This window comes from Geotrypetes seraphini, chromosome 11 (assembly GCF_902459505.1).
Source record: "Geotrypetes seraphini chromosome 11, aGeoSer1.1, whole genome shotgun sequence".
Classification (NCBI taxonomy): domain Eukaryota; kingdom Metazoa; phylum Chordata; class Amphibia; order Gymnophiona; family Dermophiidae; genus Geotrypetes; species Geotrypetes seraphini.
In genome coordinates, this window is record NC_047094.1 from 52,788,926 (window position 1) to 52,806,385 (window position 17,460).

Consider the following 17,460-nt stretch of genomic DNA (forward strand, 5'->3'; position numbering starts at 1 on the left):
CAGCATTCCGCTCCCTGACGTCAATTCTGACGTAGGAGAGGAAGTTCCGGGCCAACAAGGCATTTCTCCTCATTCCATCCAGCCTGAGCCCCCTCTCTCCTTGATCCAGCATTTCCCTTCTGTGTCTGTCAGAATTACCATTCCACCTATTTTCCAGCATCACCCTTCTTTGTGTCCATCTCACCTATATCCCTATCTCACCACTTTTTCAGAATCTTCATTTGTCTCTGACCTTATCTTTACGCCATGTTCACCATTTGCCCTTTCAATGTCTTTATCTCCCCCCCCCCCCACTTTTTCAGCATTACTTCTATGTCTCTATTTCACCTCCTCTTCATGTCCCCTCTGTATCTCTATCCTTATTCAGTAGGTCCTGCTTACCCTTTCTCTTCTTTGTGTCACTATCTCCATTTTCAGCTTTCCCCCCCTTTTCCTTTGTTACTGCACCCTGTAGCTAGAATCTTTCCACCCTCCCTCCACTCCGGCCCAGCCCAGTATGAAAGATTTCCTTTTGTTTCCCTCCCCTCTCTCTTTCTCTCTCTCTTCTCCTCCCTCACCCACGAGTCCTGCATCTGGCCCTCTCCCTTCTACCTGCACCTGGCAACACCCCCCTGCTCCGCGGCTCTCTTCAGCAACTCGTCAGCAGCAGTGATCAAGACAAGCTGCCGACATCGAGGCCTTCCCTCTACGAGTCCCGCCTTTGTGGAAAAAGGAAGTTGAAACAAGTGGGACTCGCAGAGGGTAGGCCCCGACGTCAGAAGCTTGTGTCGATCGCTGCTGCTGAGTTGCCCAAGAGAGCCACGGAGCAGGGGATGTGGCCGGAAGCAGGTAGAAGGGAGAGGGAGATAGGAAGGCTGTAGATCTCCGGAGCATGACACCGACCCCGGCCAGGATGATTTCTTTTTCAGGCGTGCATCTTACAAGTCCGGCGTCGCGGCGGGAAATAGCCATGCTGAGTGAGCTCAGCACTACACAGATGAAAGCCTTGCTTGCTGATTGGTCCGGCGGCACGGCGGGGCGGGGCCGCCGGACCAATCAGCAAGCAAGGCTTTCATCTGTGTATGTGCTGAGCTCACTGCTCAGCATGGCTATTTCCCGCCGCGACGCTGGACTTAAGCTGCATGCCTGCGTGACACACTACCGGAGCCGCAGCAAAGGTGGAAAAGAGCCGCATGCGGCTCTGGAGCCGCAGGTTGCCGACCCCCGGTTTAGGAAGTCAATCAAAACTTATCTCTTTGATAAATTTCTCTGACCCCACTTCAACCTTGATGTACTTCCAGATAAACTTGACTAAACTTAACATGCCAATGTAATTTTGAAAGTTCTCTGTAATGTCACTGTCTGTATACAGTCTCTTCCCCTGTAAACCACTTAGAACTGTTTGTGGTATGGCGGTATATAAAGATAAAGTTATTATTATTAAATTAATTCCCTAGCTTCCGTATTGTTTTTTTTAACTTTTATGTTTCCTTTGCTTTTAAAATTGTAGTTCTCCCTACTTTCTTTTTGTTTTTATGTTTGTCAAGTATTGTTTAGTCGGTACTTATCTGTTTAATGTTTTCCCCCTTTTTTAATATAAATTGTAAAACGCTTAGAATTCATGATTAACATTTTATCAAAATTTTAATAAACTTGAAACTTGAAAACTTGACATTTATTTTGCAATATGAAATATGGGTATTAAGGCAGTTGCTTTGGGTAAGCACTGGTTGCTTATTTTTGTTTGTGTTTGTATTTTTATTATGTATGTTTATATTGCGAGCCGCTTTTGGAAAAGCGGATTATAAATAATAAAACAAATAGCAAGTTACAGCAATATTCTGCATTAACTGTTTGGCCCCTTAGAAGAGAGTCATTACAACACCTTTCTGATCCCAAAACACTGTGGCCATGGCCTTTCTAGCTGACTTTTAGGTCTTGAATTTCCTTGGCCTTGGAGAAGAGTGCCGCCATTGCACGGACTGTTGTTTTGTCTCGGGATTATAGTGGTGTAACCATGTTTCATCAACAGTAACTAGTCATTCCGAAAAGTTGGCACCAGCTCACTAAAAATGCTGCAAAATCAGCTTGGAAGTATCCACTTGACGTCATTTCTCGTCAGCATTCAAACATCTGGGCATCCACTTGGCTGACGGCTTCTGCCTACCCAGCTGCTCATGGATTATACATCCAACAGGTTCACTGGATATCTGCAATCATTTTAGCTGATCTACCAAATCAGGTCATGTACATAGTGAACAATTTCAGGAGTTGACACCGTTTGAAGCCTCCCAGGCCTTGCTGCATCTTCGTTCTCCAAAATCTCCCTGACGTCAGGGGTGGGACCATGGCAGAGGCAACATGTTTCAGAGGCCAATGACAGCCTGCTAGTATCAGTCAGCAGGCTGCTGTAATTAGCTCAGTGGCAGTCACAGCACGGAAGATGACCTCTCTTGCTGGGTGCAGAAGCAGCTTGGAGGTAAAGCCCTGCCCATTGCGAGGGCCCCGGTAGGACGCTGGATCTGGGCACCGGGGGGTTAGAGTAAGAGGAGGCTTCAAAAGGACCTTGAGGAGGGGCGGGAAAACAGACTTGAAAACAAGGCAGATGCTTGACTAGAGGGATGCACAGTCAGAAGGAAGTCCAACCAGAAACTAATTAAATCACCAGACAACAAAGGTAGGAAAAATTATTATATTTTCAATTTAGTGATCGAAATGTGTCAGTTTTGAGAATTTATATCTACTGTGTGTATATGAAAAATGAAATGAAAAAATAATTGCATTACAATTAGTAGGGAATAGGAGACAGGGTGCAGAGCCTGGCAAGGAGTGTGGGATTGGGTGCAGAGCCTGGCAGGAAGTGAGGGGGGCTGGGTGCAGTGCCCGGTACACAATTTGGTTCAGAATGGTTTTTTTTTTCTTGTTTTCCTACCCTAAAACTAGGGTGCATCTTATGGTCTTATGGTCAGGTGAAGCGAAAAATACGGTACTTTTAAAAAATAAATAAAAAGTATTGTAAGAATAGGGGTGCCGCAGCACTTGATGGAACTGGTTAGGCAGAGTAGTGTGAATCCTTAGGCCAGAATTGTGGCTTGTACGTAAGCACCGAGGTGAAATGGAGGCTTAGAACTGCTGCGGGTCAGAATATAGTAATGCAGGGGGAGAAGTAATTAATCAAACAAAGAACCCCTGGGCATCCCTTCCTATTGGCAGTCTGCTAGCAGTAAAGGTACAGGTGCACACATATTCCCTAATAAGAACCAAATTTCTTCATGTTGCATTCGAATGCATTTGCTTGCATTGACAGGAACACACTGCAAGCATGCAACAAATATTCTTATTGGTAAAGACTAAGGGGCTCATAATCGAAAGAGAAAAATGTCCAAAAACTGGCCTAAGTTGGCACTTGGATGATCATCAGTCAAAAACGTCCAAGTGCTGATATAAAACTGGGTTTTGGACGTATTTATAAATGACTTAGGCCTTCATAGTACTGCTGAACGACCATAGCTAAACGGGGCATGTCAGGAGGAGTGTCAAGGGCGGGATTTGGGTGGGATGTGGGCAGGCTTAGACTTAGTCGTACTGCATGTATAACTGAAAGTTATACAGCACAGGCTCGACGGAACTTGGACGTTGTGACTTAGACCATTTAAAACATGATCTAAGTCACAAAACCCACCTATAGTGACCAGATAAGCACTGCAAACACATAACACAGACCCCCACACACTACCCCAGTAATCACCGAACCCCCCCACCCCCATAAAAATATTAATCACAACTTGAAAATTGTGCCTCCAGAACATCATCAATAGGCAGCCTGGCATAGGAAAGCCTAGTTGCGCTGCACAGAGGCATCTTAAGCCATCTTGGGGGTGGGTTAGGGACCCATGGAGAGGAGGACCCATGCCCATAAGCCCATGTAATCATTTCATTGATATTGAAACATGTGCACTTCCTTATACACCCCCAAACCCCTTTTTAACTGGCATATAAGTGGCTCCTGCAGCCATAACCGCTATTGGGGTGGTAGATAAGTGGGTCTAGGGGATTTTGGAGGTGGTTTGGAGGGCTCGTCATGACCTATAAGGGAGCTGTAGTGAGATGAAGACATGGCACCCTCTTTGTGAAGTTCACAGCAGTGCCCTGTACGGTACCCCACTATTTAGGTGCCATGTCTGGGTGTTCAGTCCATCACTTTGCAGACCCCTCCCACATCCAACAGGGCTTGTTCTAGGTGTTTTTGACTTGGACAAAAAGTTGGACGAAAATGTGGTATAAAGATGGACGATTTAGCGACTTGGACGATCAGATCGGCAGGACGTATACTTAGATGATTTTTGAAACAAAAAAAAATTTGGACGTATTTTTTGAAAATGTGTCCTAAGCTGCTTTTTACTTTGGACGATTTGCGACTTAGACGAAAACGGACTTTGACGTTCCTTTCGATTACGCCCCTCTAAGTGGTACAGATAGATAGATCAACATGAAATCCTAAGACTTTAGCTGATTTATGAGATAAATATATAGAGAATTAAGGGCTACTGGGGGAAATAGTTTGTCAATAGGACTTTCAGAGGGATAGCCCTGTAAATCTAGAGGAGGGAAAATGACACCAGCCTCTGTACCAAGGGATCATTATTCGAAGCAATTGAAATGGTCAAGATAGCCTCCTGGCCATCGTTTGTCCATGGATAATTGGATATATTCAGCAGCACTTAACAAGATAGTGGCACAAAATATACTTGGTTAGCACCTAAGCTGAACCAGCTATTTTGTGGGGCGTGTGTGACATGAGGTTGTGGGTTCAAATCCCATACTTCTCCTTGTGACCCTGGTCAAGTCACTTAATCTCCCATTGTCCCAAGTACATTAGGTAGAGTGTGAGCCCACCGGGAGAGATAGGGAAAAAATGCTTGAGTACCTGAATATAAACCACGTGAGTGGTATATAAATACTTAAATAAATAAATAAAAAATATTAGGTTGGTAACCAGATAAATCTGGTTCAAATCCTGTTGCTGCTCCTTGGGAAAATCACTTAACTTTCCATTGCCCCCAGTACAAAATTAGATCATAAGCCCTCTGGGGATAAGAAACTACCCATTGTACATGATTGTAACCTACCTTAAGCTACTACTGAAAAAGATGTGCGCTACAGGCAGATATTTCTCTGAAGGGCATTCAAATTTAGCTCATGCATATTCATTGTGTATATCCTGAAAATGCAACTGGCTGTGAGGTCCCTAGGGAAAGGTTTGCAAAACTTTGTAGATTCATGTTTAGATGAAGGAATAGTCCAAGTGTAAGAATAAATGGGATACCCATGTGAGATCCCTACGAGGGTCAAGATAAGAAAATTGGGTCATTAGGGCATAGACAGGGGGTGGGTAAGCAGAGTGGGCAGACTTGATGGGCTGTAGCCCTTTTCTGCCGTCATCTTCTATGTTTCTATAAGTAGATACACCTGTATCTATTGAGGGATGAGGAATTTGTAATAATGAAGAAACCCACATAATTGCATAACCAGGAAACACTTCTGTCATCAAGCGTAGCCTGTTTACACCATTACCAGCATGAACATTTGAACCATTCCAGCCACCTCATGGACGTCATTCAGATTTTGGAAAGGGGAAGCAGAGAATCATGACACCTTAAGGCTTTACTGAACCCATCAGCATTTTCCTTCAACTTTGTGGATGGCTCTTGTCAAAAAGGTTGTTTCTTTCTGCCTAGCATTCATGTCAGAAATACCTATACCTATATACTGACCTGAACATGAAATTATGGCCAAAAATAAACCTAATAAGAAGCAAAAATCTAACAGGCCAATTTGCTTGTACAGATGGAATAAAAACCCCATCACAAAAAAAAAACAGTACAACTAGATATTTGCACAAAAACTACCATGCAACGCTTGCTTGACGCTGAAATGTACATGTTTTGGGCAAAAGTTTCACAGTGCTTTTCACTGAAGTTCTAGCATGCTTTTACATAAGAACATAAGCAATGCCTCTGCTAGGTCAGATCTCAGGTCCATCGTGCCCAGCAGTTCGCTCACGTGGCGGCCCAACAGGTCCAGGACCTGTGCAGTAATCCTCTATCTATACCCTCTATCCCCTTTTCCAGCAGGAAATTGTCCAATCCTTTCTTGAACCCCAGTACTGTACTCTGCCCTATTACGCCCTCTGGAAGCGCATTCCAGGTGTCCACCACACGTTGGGTAAAGAAGAACTTTCTAGCATTCGTTTTGAATCTGTCTCCTTTCAACTTTTCCGAATGTACAAGAGGGCATTCGGAAAACGAAGTAGCACGGTACTTAAAACCTGGGCCAAACATTTTTCCAAAATTGTGGAAAACTATTTAAAAATCATCCAGCAATGACTCTCCTTGCACCTCAGTCCATCAAGCTGGAATGGGGGTACTTATAGTAATTAAATCATCCTCGTCAGTCATTTTTGTGTAGCATTAATCACAGAAGGTAGGAAATACAGACAGATCCTGCTTGTGCATGACTTTCTACTGCTTTTCAACTCTGCTTCTATTGAAAATGCCCTCACCAATTGGTCAAGGTTAATTTAAGCTGACTAGATGCCAGGCTTCATCTTACCTTCTTCCCAAATTTAGACTGCATCAGTGAATTTTCCCAGTCATTATCATTGTCCTTTAGAGATGAATGGATAAATATAATTATTTTCTTACATAAATTTTTTTTTAAATGCTAAAATCTGTCATGACATTCACCCTCAAAGTGAATGGACATATGGCTCTGATATTTTAAAATAAGAAAACACATTGGAATCCAGTTTACATGAAAGATGTTTGATATACATCTCTCTCTTTCTTTGAATATATTTCTTTATTAGCCACTCAATGTGGAGATAGATATATATAATGTAGGTAGATCGATAGGATCATATTATCAGCTTCTTTTCGCAAGAGACCCCACCTTGTCTATGTTTTCTTCCACGATCGCATCTTTCCTGTTATTCATCATATCCAGTCCATGGTTTACCTCCCAGGTTCAACTCAAAGCTGTGGTTTGTTCAAGCCCCTGGAAACCCTGCCAAATCCGAAATCCACTTAAGATGTGAAAATGACGATTTGTAACTAAATCCATCTACACGCAGCAGATACTGCTGGGATTAGGTCACAAACACTGTAATTCTCCCACATGCCTTTGTGAAGTAAAGCCCTCTTGTACAGATGTTCAGTGTCCATAACCCCAGATGTTCCGTTTCTCACAGGATGAACCTTTGCAAGCTCTGTTTTGACATCTCACATGCTAGGTTCTGAACTTCTTCTGAGTGGTGAGGATAGAGAAACAAGTCCCTCACGTACAGCCAAAATGGCATATATTTTTGTTGTGAGAGAATAAGGTGTTGAGCATTTCCACTAGGTATCATGTATGAAAGACATCTCAGTTTTTGCTTGTTGTAAATAGAGCATTCCGCTGTGAAAATTTTTAAATATGTCTACATACTAAATGTAATTAATTAGCATGCTCCTCTCTTCCTACCACATATCAAATTCTTTGTTGACATTGTATATCCCCCCGAGAATTTATACCACACTGTAACTGTCACCATATAGCTGAGGACAGGCCACAGCCGCTGCTCTGCCCTCCTTCTCAGCCCCTGAAAGCTGAGCCCCTCCTTGTACTGACACTACTGGCTTGTAAAGATGGATACCTGTTAAATGAGAAATGCATTTCCACCGGCTTTAATCTTGTGAACAAGAATCAATCAAGAATGCCCGCATTTAGTCATGGAGAAACAACAGAAATAGTTGCAGAAGGCGTCATCGTGTTTACTCACTCCCGCTTCCCACCCCTACAGTCTGGGAAATGTTTAAGTTGGTTTGATGGGGCTGGCATACTCCTGAATTGTCGCCGATATCCTATATGTTTGCTTTTATTTGTTTACAAATTTTTATAATCTGCTCTATGCGTGATAATAACCAAAGTGAATCGCAAAATAAATATAACACAGGGTTTGCTGGTTTTAAGTTATGTTGCGTTTTTTTGCCACCAGACTCATGATTCACTCTTAGAGCTCATTTTTTGTGTTTGTATGGGGGGGGGGGGGGTTTCTCTGTTGTTGACATTACTTACATTCATGACTTTCCCCAGTTTAGAACTTTGATATGTACCACAAAACTTATTATGTGGCCTTTTTTAAAGTTGGTAACATGAGCAATTAAACACTTTTAATAGGACAAGCTTGGAGATTTTTCTATTGAAAGCACGGTGTAATAAACCTACCTCCGGACTACATAGATCACCAAAATTTGGGTGGGAATCTCAGATCCACAAATTAATGTGCTGTTAACAATCAGTAATTAATGTTAATTGGATTTACATATGGATCTGCCCTGCATCCTGTTCAATAAAATGCATGTCTAAATTTTATAGAACAACTCAAAAGAGGTGTGGCAATGGGAGGGGCATTAGATGTGATGTTATAGAATAATATAATTTATGTGCCATCAGTTGGGACCAGCCTTTGGCAGGTATATATACTCATGCCCGCAATTAGATGCAAGATCTGCGCTAAGCTAGTATTCTATAAATGGCGCTCCATGCAGTGTCCAGCTTTGTGTACCATTTATAGAATTCCTCCCCTGGAGTGGATACCACTAATCATAACCTGGAGAAAGTGTCCTTCTTACTGTGGCGAAGTAAGAGAGGCGGGCGGAATCCCCCCCACCGGGTGCTGTCTTAGTGGGGGTACCAGCACTTCTCTACCCCCTCCCCCATGCCATGCTCATGCCATCCCTTCCCCATCCCCCATGCCTCTTTAAAATCTTCACCAGTGTGAGCAACTAATCTAGCCTGCTGCTTGCGCTGGCCTGGCTCCCTCTGAAATCACTGCTGGGTCACGGGGCCAGGAAGTGACATCAAAGGGAAAGCCAGCGCGAGCAGCAGGCTGGAGAAGCTACTCACATTGGCGAAGATTTTAAGAGGTACAGGGTGGGCAGGGAAGGCACTAGTGTGGTGTGGAAGGAGCTGGAGGGGTGATGGAGAGGAGGGCCTATACTAGTGTAATATTGCATAGGTTATCTAGAATTGACATTATATTTATTTATATTTATATTCCATTCTCCAATCCACCAAATATTGAATAAAATATTTTGCTGACCTGTGCTTTTGATGTTGAAACTAGAGAATGACACGGGTCAAATTTTTCCCCATCCTCGCGGGAACTAATTTTCCCGTCCCATCCCTGAGAGTTCTTTTCCTGTCCCTGCCCCCATTCCTGCAAGCTCTGTTCTCATCTTCACAAGCCTCAAACACTTTAATATCATAAGTAACAACATTCTAGAGCTCAGATTGTGATGTCATAATGCCTCATTCCACCAATGCCTAAGCTCTGTCCTCATCTGCACAAGCCTCAAACACTTTAATATCATAAGTAACAACATTCTAGAGCTAAGACTGTGATGTCATAATGCCTCATTCCACCAATGCCTAAACTCCGTCCTCATCTGCATAAGCCTCAAATACTTTAAAATCATAAGTGTTTGAGGCTTGTGTAGTTAAGCTAGAGCTTACAGAAATGGGGCAGGGGCAAGGATAGTGACAGATCACACGGGGATGGGACGGAAAATTGAGTTCCTGCAGGGACGGGGACAATTTGTCTCTGTGTCATTCTCTAGTTGAAATCTATGATAGCCACCCAACTCCAGAAAAAAAAAAAAACAAAACCACACACATGCTCTTTCTGTGGTTTCTTCCATGACTTTGTTTCACGTCCGCTGTTTCATGACATACTCGAGCAATAAAAAGTGAGAAATATGCTGCCAGTTTCTTGTTACATTATTCAACGTATGCCATTGGCAAGATTCAGCTTTTATTCATTGGCAAGTTTCAACTTTTATTCAGTGATTTAACTCAGTGTTTCTCAACTTGGTCCTGGAGTACCCCCTTGCCATTCAGGTTTTCAGAATATCTACAATGAATATGTATAAACTTTATTTGCATATACTACCTCCATTATATGCACATTTCTTTCATCCATATTCATTATGGCTATCTTGAAAACCCGACTGGCAATGGAGTACTCCAGGACCGAGTTGAGAAACACTGCTTTAACTGACTACCTCCAGGTTATCACTAGCCTAGTGAAAATTGGAAGCGGCCATTTTTTTTTTTTTCCAATTATATTTCTCTTGATTACCACAATTTGCTGATTTTAACTTGGAGAAAGAGTGTTTCTCTTTGGGTCGTGGTTCAAAGCGCACCAATGAAATCGCTCCTTCTTTCCATTTGTATTGCTTCCTTATTCTAAATATACTCTTTTAAGCAGACTTTTTTTTAACACTTGTTCCCTTCTGTTTTTTCAGTGCCCTCACTCCCACACTAGGTGAATTTCTAGGCAGTGCTAGAAACCTAATCAGCTCAAAAGCCATGAAAAAAGTTTCCACTGAGAGCTAACCTTAATGTCAGTGGATGACCAGTAGGATCAGCACAGTGGAAGCAGCACTCTTCCCTGCACCCCTAAAATTAAATGTATCACTGAAATAACTCAACTGTCCTATGTATCTCTATTATAAATATAATCTCTTTTGTCCGAACTCAGACTTCTGCAGCATTGGCACTACAAGGGGCCGTCAAAAAGTTCTCAGCCGAACCAACAAAGTTGGGGCAGTCTCTACTGAGGGCTATACATTTAGTCCAGCAATTTTCCACTTTTTTTGTTTGGTCAGAAAAATATGGAATGAAAAAAGTGGAAAATCACTGGACTAGATGTATAGCCCTCAGTAGAGACTGCCCCAACTTTGTTGGTCGGGCTGAGAAATTTTCAGCAGCTCCTTGTATATAATGCAGGCTTGTCCAACCTATGGTCCATGGGCCAGAACCTGAACCACCATTTCTCCTGGCTTGCAGAAGCTTATCAATGGGGGGGGGGGAGGGGGAATGCAGATTCTTGCCACGAGATCTCTGCTTCCCTTCTGTGACTCATCCATCTGTGAGCTTGAGTTGCATGGTGCCAGAAGTTCGGCTTGGTCTCGGGAGACTTGAAACTGAGAAACCAATGTGAACTTCTGGCAATGCACAGTTCAAGCTTCTGGACAGAGGAGTCACAGTGGGGAAGCAGGGATCCTATGGCAAGAATCTGCAGCTGAAGACAGGTGAAGGGAAAGACTCTGGGTGAAGGCACAGGAGGGGGTACATGAGAAAGAGAATAAGACTGGGTGAAGGCAGGGGATATATGAGAGAGAGAGAGAGAACTGGCAAAGGCTGGGGGGGGATATATGAGAGAGACTGAGTGAAAGCTTGGGGGTACATGAGAGGGGCATTTGGAACCCCCTAGGGAGGAAGCATGTAGAGAGAAAGCGTGTGTGTGTGTGTGCGTGCACGTGGACATACACATCTTAGCCCTCTAAATCTTATGAAATATTAAGTGTAACTCCCAATTAAAAAAGGCTAAACAAGCCTGATATAACACACCTCTGACATCACCTCTGACATCACCCTTTACCTTATCAGTGTGTCTGTGACTGTTCCTTAACCAGCTGACGTTTGCTAAGTGAACCCATCTATTTATTTGGATTTAGTTCAAATCTCATTGTTTCTCAAAGATGATGTTTCCACTTTTAAAACATTAAATTGGTTTCCCATGCAGTGTTTGATAACTGGATATTCTGATGCCACTGGCCAGGCTCTCCTAGTTAATGCCCCCATGGGCTTATGTTATACTGGAAAAAGGATACACTGTCTAATACGCGCAAGACAAATGCACGCAGACAAATACGTGCAAGCGCGTGATGGTTTCGCGCGCATTTTACCGGCCCCTGGAAAAAGAGCTTGCGAGCATCACTGACCACTGAAAACCAGGATGATGACGGGACTGATGCCACACTGAAGTTGAATTCACAAAGCAGAGAAGAAAAATCCGGAAAACGAGGACAGAAGCAACATTTGCTTTTTTTCAGAGGATGATGATATTTTCATGGAGGGGGGGGGGGGGGAGGAAGGTGATAATGTTGAAAAACATACTACACATTTTAATGGCTCCAGGGATCAGGTAGCAACTCCCTCACTCCTAAGCCTGCACCCCACCTCCTGTCTCCTGTCTCTCCTCTGTTCCTCTGTCTGTCACTGAAAGAAATCTGAAACTTTAAAAGTAAGTTACACAGATGGGAGAAGGGGAGAGAGAGAGAGAGAGTGAGACTGACTCTAGGGCTTCTGCTAGCAGCAACTTAGAGGAAAAACTAATTTTGCACATATGCATAGATGTTATTGCCTTTCCAATATATTTCAATTCAATGAATCCAAGAGAATTTTGACCCTAATTGAGCTAGCCAGTTCCTCACAAAGGCCCATTGCAGATACCTTATATGAAAATCATGAAAATTGGCTTTCTCTTCCCAGCTAAAAATTGTTAGAAAGAAGTAGGAAGCTTGGTGCTAAGAAACACCCATCTCCCCCTCCCCCACCACCACCACAATCTCTAAGACCATAATCATAGTTCCAAGATAGAGTTTATTGCTAAAATGTTTTGATTTGGGTTTTTTTGTATCAATGGCAGTTTATATTTACACTGATATGTTTTAAAGGAATATTCAAGTAGACATTTCCAATATTTTCTGGTATAAGCTCTAGCTTTTTTGTATCTATACACAAACATGAAAATAAATAAATCATACATGAAATATTCTTTTCTCGTTTCTACAATTCTATAGGCATTCGAAAAAACATCAAAGGTTTCACTCATTTATAAATTTGTTTAAAAAATGTACTTTTGTCTCCTTAATTATTATTAATAATTATACATTAAAAAAAAATCCTCTAGGCAGCTCTGCTAGTTGAAATTCTTGAAAAATATGTATTAAAGAATGTAAGAAAACTGACATAGAGAAACATAATATTAACATCTTAAAGGGATTAAAAAAAAAAATCAGCTTTGCCTTAAAGTGGAAAAATATCCCCTAACTTTCTCGCTCCATTACTGGAAGTGCTATTTAGAGAAACCCTTTCTCTTTGCGTTATAGGATGGGTTCAAAATATGGTCCTGTGTGGTAAAGGGGAAAAAAAAATAAAAAAATTCAGCATCAACAAGAGAACCCAACGGCTGCAACTTCACCATTGTTATACTAATAATTATTATTATTTTGTCTCCTTTAAAATCTATTTATTTACAAGGCTGACCACTTTTGTCTTATTTTGTTAGAATTGCTATACATTGTACAGTATAAAAATAAAACATCTTAACACGGGGGCATCAGCTTTAGTAGCTTCCGGCTTTACTGCACCGCAGTTCCTCTGCCTAGCTTTGAATAAAATAAAATAAAAACGTCAACAGTGCAAGAGGGGAAGGAAGAGAGGGGGAGAACAAGATAACAGTGGGGCTCTACTATAGAGAATCTCCCGACAGAAGGAACTTTTCCCGCTATCTTCCGACCTTCCAATGTGCTTCACTGCAGAAATGTCCCCCTGTTTTAGAGTAACAGAGAAAGTCCACTCTACACAAATCCCAAGAAATCCAAAAAAAGAGCAGTGAGCCAGGTCTTCAAACGAACCACACATCAATGGCAACCGATAGAGCAGAGAAATCTAACGGAACTGCAGTGGCACAGACCTGGGGGGCAAAAGTTTTGCCACTTTTAGTCTCAGGATAAGGGAGGGCAAAGCATTAGGATCCGTCAGAGCTAAATTGTCATAGAGGTCTGTCAGAGCCGTAGCTTGCGCTGAGACTAAAAGCGGCATGGACCTCAGATTTTTAAGGATGTGCAGTTCAGATCCGGGAGGTCCGCGTTTTACCCCCTTCCCAATGAATCAAAGCCCCAAACTGCAGAGCTCTGCTCTTTTTGGATCCCCTGTTTTGGAGAACAAGTCTCCCATCGCAGGGAGCAATTTGCACGGAAGCACAGCCTGTTTTAATAGATAAATCTCCCCCCCCCCCCCCCCCCCCACAATCGTCCTCCATCTGTTCTGCAGGCAAGCTCTCCATGCAATAATAATCATCATAATTCACAATTGCTTCACAGCACAGTCTGACGGAAGAGACAGAAATGCCCGCACGGGTTCTTTATTTGAAGCAACGAGCATCTGGCACGCTTTCTTCAAGTTTCAGGCGCAGACTTCTAGGGAAAGCGATTCTCTTCCTGGCTGAAAGGCAGCGGCTCTTTCCCGAAGATTCATTGATCACTACAAGGGGGGGGTTCCCACTGCACAGTGTCTGGTTTTATTTTGTTATCATTTCCCCAGTCTCGGGTCCACTTGGTTAGCAAGAGCACTTGCACTCTGAGATGATGGGGTACTGGATGGGAATCCAGGTGCAGTATTTCTGCCTCGACCAGCCTTGGCAATACCACCTCAAGAAAGTCTTGGTGACCGATTTGACCGGCTTGCAGTACATGCCCTCCGGAAAGGAGCACGACTTCTCCGCAAAGCAGTTCCCTTCTTTGATGTAGCGGGGCCAGAACCTGCCCCCAAGGTCCTTCCAGGTGTAAACCACGGGACAGTACGTGTAAGCCCAGAGCCACTGCAAGAACTTCCGCCTGGCCTTTTTGCCCATTTTGAGTCGCCCTCCATAAGGCGTTTCGCTCAAATCCAGCTTCTTCAAGTCACCGGGCAATGACCCGGGCACTTTCAGTCTGTGCAGCGGGTCTTGGATGGACAGGTTCACCTGTACCGGAGCAACCACTGACATGTAGCTGGGATCGAAGTTACTGCCCAGTTTTTTCCTCAAGGTCCTGTCATCTAGATCCTGCTCTTTCGGGTCGTGCTCCGGGTCCGGATGCTCGATGATGTCCTTCACCGGCAGGTTGTCGCTGGGAGAGGGTCGGAGACGCAGGTAAGGCTGACCGGATCCTCCTCGTTGGACCAAAACCAAGCAAGACCAGAGGAAAATGGTTTTACAGAGCTGCATTGCTTTCCGTCTGCTGACACTTCTTTGTCAAAACAGAAATGTCTTTTTGGGAAAAAAAAAATAATTATTTTTTAATCTTTAGGTGGTTGCAGCTAGTATTCAATCCTTTTAGTTGCCAAAGCCAGAGCATTAACAGGCAGACATAAAGTCCAGAGAGAGAGAACTGTTGCTTTAAATAGACTGAAGGCTTGTGTGATAGCGCAGCAGAGAACTTACTAGTCCTGGGCTTAAACCCAGAGGAGCCAGACTGACAAGCAAAGTCAAACAGCCTTCTTCCAAAAAGGCACAAAATAAATAACCCCCTCTTCTTTTTTTTTTTTTTTTTACTTTTTAGCTTCTCACGTGCTTTCCTTCCCCTCAAAAAGAAAAAAAAAAAAAAAATTCACAGAGGACTAGTCTCCATCCCCATGGTGACAGCTGGACTTACATCCACGACAACTTGTCTAGACTGTGTGACAGGGTCTGGCGTGAGATTGGAGCCCAAGAATAAAAACTTCTTTATAGAGGTTACTGTGAAAAAAGGGAGGGTGGAAAGAACCTACTGTACAAGCATATGAAAACATAGAATTTGCTGCCTCTTTATAGCCAGCAGGAACTATAGAAAGTGATATATTTCTATGCGCACATGTATTTTTACACATAAATAAACCTAAACGTTCCAGAAAAGATTTTCAATCTGTCCCAATGTGGTGCGCAGAAAAGTTGCACATAATTTGGTCTTCATTACTGTTGTCTTTCTTTTCCTTCTCAAAGGAATACTTCATTCATAAAAGAAAAAAAAGATTCCGCAGAAAAAGGCTATTATCAGCTTGTATCAAGAATAAGAAAGAAAGATGCGAGATCATTAACTTTTGCAAACTTTTTGTCCTTTCAGACACAGATTTTGTAAAACCAGCAAACAAGTGATGAAAGGGCTAAGTGTTTTGTTTCGTTTTCCTTAGCTTTGGTGTTTTGGGAAGGGGGGGGGGTCTTCCTTCCAATGCAGGATTCCTTGGAAACAATTTATTTTGGCATTCTACAGATCAGGAAGAATGCCTTTTGGGTGCAAACGAGCTGGCAAGGAAAATAAACCCTAGGATGAGGGGGAAAAAAAAAGCCCCCCCCCCCTCCCCAAACTCCAAACCAAATAAAAAGTTAGCACGATACAGAAATCCCAGTTCCAAAGCAAATCCACTTGAAGAGCTAGGATACCGCAAAAAGCAGCTGCAAAGGAAGAACCGATTTACACGTACAAATCCCAGGCAAGGCAACGATTCAATCCATTCTGCAGCAACAGCAGCGCGAGCTGAAATCCTTTCCCTCTCTTGAGAAAGTTTTAGAAACTTGCCACAGGCTTCTGCCCTCTTTGCTTTTCTGGACAGAGCAGGCGGGCAGGGTGTAAACCATCCGAGGCTCCAAACGATCCCAGCAGAGGAGCCCGAAAGTCTGTCACTGGATTTTCCAGTCCTTAAGGTGGGGGTGGGAGGAGGAAAAATCTCAGTCTTCCTCTTTCTTTCTTGGCTCCTGCATTAGTAGTCGCTCCTTATATTTCCCAGACTGGCTTGCTTGCGCTCTGACTGCAGTGATTTCGCAGTGCTGTACCTGCTTTCCCCTCTGCATGTGCTTTGCTATGCGTGTGAGCCTTCCCGGGCCGGCCCGCTTCTCTTCCTCTCCTCCCTTTAGCCGCTGCACTGTGCAGGGAGCTTCTCTCCAATCCCCAAGTTAAATATCCCCCCTCTGATGGTGCGAAGTGTCAGCTAGAACTGCCCACTGCTGTCACTTTCGCCATATCCTCTGATTGACAGCCCTACTTCCCCCCCCCAACCCTAATGAAGAGGATTCCACAGGGTCCTAACGACCTTCGCTTCCTAAACATACCGGGGAAAGAATCATTTACACTGTATTTATCAAACAGGATCAAGAGCTGCCATACTGGGACAGACCAAAGCCCAGTATCCTGTTTTCAACAGTGGCCATCCAAGTCCCAAGTAATAAAACAGCTTTTTATGCTGCTTATCCTAGGAACAAGTAGTTTGAAAGCAGGCATCTATGGATGCCTTACAGAGGAGCTTGTTCCATGCAAATTAATTTTAAAACAAATCACAGTGATGCTGTCACACACTGTTTTTGTTGAAATGCATGCTCTTTGGGGAAAGGACAGGATCATGAGGAAAAAGGCTTTGCAAGTTTTTAATAAAATTTGAGAAATCAGCCTATCCAATTTCTAAGCGATGTACATAGTATAAATGGGTTTAAAGAAGCTACAAGAAAACTCACAAAGACTTTACAATGTACAAGTTCCGAGGAGAAAGAGGGAAGAAATACATTTTATAATAGGGCATGGAAAAAAAAACAATATGGAAGGGGATAGAGAAAAAGAAATAAAAAAAAAGATGGGAAACTCCCTTATTTAATAGTTAAGCCCTGCCCTGTGCATCTCAGAATGCATTGGGTGGGTGGGGTTACACCATTTTGGATGACACACCCAGTAGGGAGGAGGGAAAGATGTCTATTTTCTCCTCCTTTCCAGCAAAGATAGGTCAGGCTGAATGGAGAGTGGGCCAGGGTTACCCTGGGCTACCAGTGAACATTCTGTTTGGGGGAGGAGGGGGGGATCTGGCCTT

At 43.2% G+C, this 17,460-nt stretch overlaps 1 protein-coding gene across 1 annotated transcript; it reads right to left on the minus strand.

The window, feature by feature from the left end:
- Nucleotides 1-13,890: 13,890 nt before the first annotated feature.
- On the minus strand, nt 13,891-15,168 carry LOC117369280 (noggin-2-like). The gene has a single exon (XM_033963625.1). It carries the CDS (start codon nt 14,855-14,857, stop codon nt 14,210-14,212), a length of 648 nt encoding a protein of 215 aa, XP_033819516.1. The 5' UTR covers nt 14,858-15,168; the 3' UTR covers nt 13,891-14,209.
- Nucleotides 15,169-17,460: the final 2,292 nt, after the last annotated feature.